Source organism: Gallus gallus, chromosome 3 (genome assembly GCF_016699485.2).
Source record: "Gallus gallus isolate bGalGal1 chromosome 3, bGalGal1.mat.broiler.GRCg7b, whole genome shotgun sequence".
Lineage (NCBI taxonomy): Eukaryota > Metazoa > Chordata > Aves > Galliformes > Phasianidae > Gallus > Gallus gallus.
Window position 1 is genome coordinate 52,547,846 of NC_052534.1, and position 7,016 is coordinate 52,554,861.

Genomic DNA, 7,016 nt, shown 5'->3' on the forward strand with positions numbered 1-7,016 from the left:
ATATTTAAAAAGTGATGAAATGAGGAGAAAAATAAATCCACCCTCAAATGCTGCAAATCACTTCTTACAAGTTTGGTATCTGCCAAAATCCCACTTGAAAAAACCTGGGCTTCTTCTCTCAGAGGGTCCTCCCACACCATTCAAGGCACAAAGCCCAAGAGCAGCGTTCGCTGTCCACAAACTCACATGGACATGCTGCTTGGGCACACCATGCATCCTTATTAATAGTACATGTTTTATTTTCATTGCCCTCTATAAATACCATCACTGAATCTTCAAGTGCTGTGCATTTTCTGGGGAGAGGTTTAAGTACAGGGGAGCAGGTCTGATATGTTTCATTGAGTTTCCAGGTTCTTTAGGTGTAAACATGTAAAGGTAGGCCATTAGTGCATTGCATTTAATGTTTATATATTAGTGTGCATATTTAATTGATCGTCTGACTACAGATTTATAATAGCAATTAGTCAAAATGTGATTACAGATTAAATCACGTTATTCATAATGAAGGACTAAATTCATCTAGAAAGAGACATATGAATAGAAAGAACTCCCGGGTTTTCAATTATTCATTTGATTACCTCTTGCAGCATACTGTCCGTTGCCTTGTTGTTCCTTTCTTGCTATGACATAAGTTCTACTATAAATAAATGAACTCACCTTACTTTCTGATCACTTACTGGGTCTGGCATCAATTTATTAACAAAAAGGAAAAGCATATTCTGCAGAATGCATTCCTCTTCTAAAATGGGGTTAGTCTTGCACATTTATTTCCAACATTTTGGCTAGGCATGTGCCTGTCTCACATATTTAATTAATATAAGATTAATTTTCAGAATTCCACTGTGTAATTTTTGCCATTAAACTTAAAAAAAAAAAAAAAGAGAGAGAGAGAGAGAGAAAAGAAAAAAAATTCAACCATTCACTACTAAAAAAACTTTAATTATTTGGTACACTAACATTAAGAATGTTTACTGGAAAATGTTTCTTTCCACTTCAGTCCATCTTCAAAACTGTTGCACTATATTCCACTGACTAGTATTACAAACTATGTTGACATGTTTCCTCATACAGAACTACAGTAATTTTTTTTCACAAAAAGTGTTTGAAAAAAATAATATTATTTCCCTCTTTTTCTATGGTGAAGAAGAAGCTAAACAATAACAGACATAGCAGAGCTGAGCATATTTGACATTTTTAACCTCACAAATAAATAAATATGTACAAAGGAGGTTACAGCATGTCAACTACAAAATAGAAGCTTTACATTGAACTGAGAGCATTCCAGAGCATCTAATGGACAAATATAGTTTAAGATTACTACATGGTAGTAAAAGAAAAGAGAAAATCTTATTTCAGAAAACAATATATGTAGCTGTACATTAAACTGATAGTTAGATTACAGTTCAGTCAGGATATTGTTTTTTTTATTATATTTTACTAATCTATTATGTTTTATTATTCCTCATTTTTTTTTTCAGGAATGTTTTATTTTCCTTCTTTTCACTTCTGAACACCTTAATCAGGTAGAAATCTCACAGTAAGCTGCTATGTGAACACTATTATCTACAGTAGTTAAGCAAGTGGGACGATATATAAATTCAGTAAATGCTTGTACATAACCTCTCCCTACATTATTTCCTCTTTCAAAGATATCTGACAGCATTCATCCTTACTAATAATTACATGTTAACTGTATAAGGTTGACTTTCATTCATACCACCATGTAAGTGTTTGCAGTTAGGAGACTGAGGTTTTGTTAAGGTGTGTGTAGCAACAGCAGTGTTTCTGGACAGAATACAGTTAGGACATACTCCTCCTGCAAGGTGTTTGCAGCCAGGGAAAATACTCCATTTGTGCGGTCACAGCATTAAAAGATCTCTGCACACAAAGATGCGTGCAAAGAGCAGAGAGAGGCACAAATCCACATTCCTAATCATTGAGTATTCACCTGCTTAGCAACTGAACATCTCACAGAGTGACTTTCTGGTCATCTTCCCAATGCAGCTAATAAGGTATTTGCCTAAAAATACTTTGGTACAAAGAAGTCTTTTTATTAAAAAAAAAAGAAAAAGAAAAAGAAATTTCCGTTAGGAGACATTCTCCTCTGAAAACAGTAATTGAGAACACCTTTGATGTTCTGGCCCATTCTTTCTGTGACATGTGCAGTAACAGCTTTTATAGCATCTGGCAAGGGGTGATACACGCTTCATGTACTTTTGGCAGATGTGGTCACAAGCTAACATGTCACAGGTTTATAGACCTTAAAACGAGTAAGCATTTTATGCTCTTGTCTGTTGTCTGCACAGAGAGATCAGTGTAATGAGGTACACAGTACAGCAATGCCAAAATTCCTTCCCATTGCCTCAACACTCTTTAAACTTTGTACCTCCAACAACCCCAAGCCAGTCAGACAATGGGGGGGCAGGAGAGGGATACTGATACTGGTAGTGTCATGTGCCCAAAATGATGTCATTTGTATATTACTGGTAAATGTAACTCAGGTTATGCTAATGTTGTGACGCCATCTGATGGAGATGCCTATACATACAGCATATCTCAAGTAAAGAGACTGACAGATGAACCTGTGGGATCACAAAGTATTAAACTTGTATTCAAGTTTACTACTGTTCGCCTTTCTTAGATTGTCTGGAGTACACATTGCTTCCTCAGTAATACTGACGGTGTGCATATTATAAAAGTTTGTGTGGAGAGAAATCTAAATATGTATTTGTACATTTATATATAGACGTTTTCTGTTTTGTTTAGCAAAAAATAAGACTGCACACGCTGGTACAGACATTGCATAATAAAAGTTGCCACGAGAGATGCTGCTTTTCCTACATGCTGATCAATAAACACTGAAACATGATTTTGTGTGAACTGTGGATTTACCTTGTTCTGCACCAATGCAAATGTATGTTGCCATACATACCTATAGGTTTAAAATTTGCAAAAGATTTACTAGCAGCCTGCAGGTCTTCCTCAGCTATCAGATTTATGTAGTAAGAGTGTTTGAATGTATTTGTTTTCAGAATAGCCTGAATTTACAGAACGTACAGTTTGGTAAGCAAAATTTGCATGATTAGGTCTGCTTAAAAGTCAAAAAATGTTTTAAAAAATCCCTTTAACACTGGACTTAGTGTATTATTCACTTACAAAAAAAAAAAAAAAAAAAAAAAAAAAGAAAGAAAGGAAAAAAAGAAGAAAAAGAAAAAAAAGAAAAGAAAAGAACAGGCAGCACTAGACAGTCAAAAAGGAGAATCTAACAAGTGCTGTAGGGAAAAATCATGTTTTTCAAAAGAAATAGACCATCAGTAAACTGTTAGGTAAGAGCTTGACTGTACTGCATGACACAGTTGCTATTTTCTCCAGGAGACAGGACATGCTTCTGTTTAGACTGTATAATTTGGAGTTAGGCTTATGGCTCTTCTTCTGTCTTAAAAAAAAAAAATATATATATATATATATATTTACACAGGATTATGATTAGCTGTCCTGGTGCCATGTTCGCGGGCACACATTGTAAAACAGCTCAATACCATGGATGAAAATTGTCCATTCCTACAGTAGGAAAAAGGTAGAGAAATTGGTCTGCAAGTGGAATCTGTTTATAAGATAACATTATAAACTGGGAAAAATAAATGGGCAGATCACACTGTATGATATCCAGTATTCTCCATTCCAGGCATATTTTTTGGCTTCATTTAGTTCAAAGAATTCAGAAGTCCAGTTAAAACTTTGTGCTGTGACTGAATGTGTCAGACATGATGATATTTTTATAAAAGTTGTCGGAGTGAGAATTGCAGTATCCCTTGACCTTGTCAATAACCTGGTGGACAGGGATGATTGACGTCTGCTCTCCATCCTCTTGGGCAAATTTTGAAGGTGGCTTGTCAACAAAAATATTCTCTAGGAAGAGGAAAAAGAAACAGGAATTTAGGGCTTCTTAAGCAAACTCATATTTTAAGAGGTGTGTCACTCCCACATAGATGTGCCTTCAATTGCCACTACTGCTGAACGAAATTACTGCCCTAGAAGCCAGCAAGTAACTTTTTTTTTTTTTTTTTTTTTGGGGGGGGGGGGGGTTGGCACTGCTTCTTCTAAGTTCTTTTCCAATGTCTGGTTTGGTTATCAGGCTTCTCAGGTCTCTCTCAAAATTATTCCACTATTCCTTTGTCTAAAGTCAACTGTCACTGCCCATTTACATGTTAATTTAGTTTTTAATCTTACAAAGCTAGAAAGAGAGATGTCCATAAAATATGGCATCTCCATGTAATAAAGTACTGGAAAATGACCTTAAGTGGATTTAATTATTTCACTTGTGGAAATTATAATCTATACACAAGAACAATTGCAGAATGTAACACATGGCTTACTCTTAAATCAGATAACCAGAACCAAAACTGGACTAGACTTTTCATTTGCATAGAATAAAGTTGTATTTTCCATAAAAAAAGGGACAGTACAGATTGAACAACTGTGGGATGAAAAGATGCAGAAAATCCACATCCTTTTAAAGTTTATGTGCTACATGCCAATGGGGGAGTTGAAGAAAAAAAAAAAAAAGGAATAAGTTATTTTCCAGTAAGGCTGTTTCCAGCAGGGTAGAGGAAGCCGCCAGAGGCTGACAGAATTGCTATTCAGAGGATGGGCAGTAGGTAGAGCTCATGTAATAAGCAATGAGAAACAGAGACTGTAACTCATTTTCTCAAGAACACTGCCTTAATGAGTTTTCTCATCTCTTCCACTGTAGTGAGTATGACTGGAGGTAGCTCTTAACGCAGGCAAGGCTTGAGCCGTCATAAGCCAATAGCAAGATAGAGGATCCTCTGCAGCAGTGTGTTCTACAAGTGGCATTTTTGATGGCTGATTAGAAGACCTAGGTGAAATGACCCTCAAAAATTCCTTAGTAAAATATCATTTAAAAACACAGCTCACGGTTTAAAATTAGATTTCACACCATGCTTGTTTTCTGTATAAATGAATTATGATTGAAAAACAAACAGAAAAGAAAACACCCCATACAGAATTTATGATATCAAACCATAAGGAATGTTACAGTATAATGCATTGCATGAAAGAGAAATGGATTGCAGAGCAAGAAATCGAAACAGCTTTGCTCATTACAAAAAGAAAAAGGCATGTTTAGGCATATCAGAATGATTTTTTCAAAGCACGCAAGAATGTCCATAAACTGCAGCAAGTAACTCCATGTCCAATAGTGAACTGCTGGGTACTGTGTCCCTCTCAAGTATATGTATTTACTAGCCAATGGTATTACATTTTGGAGTTTTTCTACATATTCAATAACTTATTTCAAAGATTAATTAAATCTTAGTCTTTAGAGAAAGTTTTTCAAACTTTTGGTAGTTCACCCTCCTCTCCACCTACCCCTCATCCAGCCCCCCCAGAGACAATTAATTTATTAGACAGCTATTTCCTTATGAAATGTGCTCGCATGGGAATTATGTAAATCCTTTGAAACCAGTGGGGCCCTTTTTTTTTAAAGATTTTTTTTTTCTTTCTTTCCTTCTTTTTTTCTTTACTTTCTTTAATTTTTCTTTCTTTCTTTCTTTCTTTTTCTTTTTTTAAGCTGAATGGACTTCAAAACAAAGTACAGAGTTAAAAAGAAGTAAAAAGAAGTAAACAAAGAAGTAAACAGGAGTTGTACCACCAAATTCTATGCAGAACTAATTTTAACTTCTACTCCATTGTATACGATATTTAAGTACTATCTACAACAAGTTTGCATCAGTCTCATAGACAGCAATGCCACAATGTGCTAAAGTGATTTCTTTTGTCCACCACAAGTGTTCCAAAATGTGCTTTCTGGATTCAACTGGCAATTTGCAGTAAAACTTTCAGAGTTCCATAGTTTGTCATTCTAATTCATTTTGGGTGGCTGGATATGAAAGAACAGTGGCTTCTAGTCATTCTAAAATCTGTAATGGCCTCTGACCAGATATACTGCATGTTATAATCCCTGTAATAGGTTTTTTAAATCTTCAGATCTTTTTTCTAGGTATGTATCAGGTTGTTTTTGCTTTTTAATATGTGCTTTGTGTATGGTTCTTCAGTGCTTCTCCTTTTCCCAGAGTACAGTACACAGACGTTAATATCAGGACATGGTCTGTTTTCTAAAAGAGCATCTTCCATATGCTTCATGCACCATGCAGAGTGCAGAAACTCAGAGTCCAAAGCACGCTTATCTTTTGACTCAGCACCAGTGACGCAAGATGTAACAGTGAGAAACAAGCAGTGATTCTGATAAGCAAAGTCCTTTGTGCCAATTAGGACATCATGCAAATGGCAGCCCTCCACCCTGTCCAAACCATGCATCTGACAAAAGCAGATCTCACTTTACCTGTAACACTCCACCACTGGTGAGGAAAGGGCCTTAGAAGACATTATCTATACCACAAACACATGAATGCCCGTGTCAGTTCCAGGATGTACATTACAACCATATTAACAAGAACTACCAAGACATGTAGCTATTACACTATTTACCTGCAGTGTAGCTAAGACATCAAACCAAGAAGTTTAGCTGTACTGAAAATGAGAACTATGGACCTTATTTTCTATTATTTTAGAATTGTGAGAAGATATGTTGGTATTTAAAAACTTAACTTCAGAAAAAAGATTTGAAGTATATAAAATAAAATACAATAAAATGTGTATTTTCAGAGTTCAAAGCAAAAGGTAAGGAAATAAAAAATATTTAGAAAACTGTGATATTCCCTTAATGTCCACTAAATAATCACAAAATACGAAAACATGCTACAATTACATTACTAATTATAATCTCCTTTAGGATATAATTTACGCATGGGGTTAAGCTCACAATTTTGAAGAAAGTGTATGATCATGCTCCTAACTGTAAGTTTCTTCAAACTTAATTCTTCTCTGGAACTGCTTTAATGTTTGGCTTCAAAAGTGCATTGCAAAAACTCCAGGATGAAGTCACTTTGGTAGTCAGACCAATTAAAAGCCCTGAGCCCAAGAGAAAACATTTA

The 7,016-nt window shown here is 35.4% G+C and overlaps 1 protein-coding gene across 9 annotated transcripts in view; it reads right to left on the reverse strand.

The window, feature by feature from the left end:
- Window positions 1-918: 918 nt before the first annotated feature.
- The window catches only part of ADGRG6 (adhesion G protein-coupled receptor G6), a 109,626-nt gene continuing 103,528 nt past the window's right edge, over window positions 919-7,016 (reverse strand). For 8 of the 9 annotated variants that reach the window (XM_040697113.2, NM_001031071.3, XM_015284081.4 and 5 more), the window contains one exon: window positions 919-3,909. In XM_040697113.2, coding sequence (XP_040553047.1) covers window positions 3,731-3,909 — 179 coding nt within the window. In that variant the 3' untranslated portion in view covers window positions 919-3,730. Of the gene's footprint in view, window positions 3,910-6,364; window positions 6,412-7,016 lie in introns of all 9 variants that reach the window. The other variant, XM_025148729.2, reaches the window with a different exon arrangement.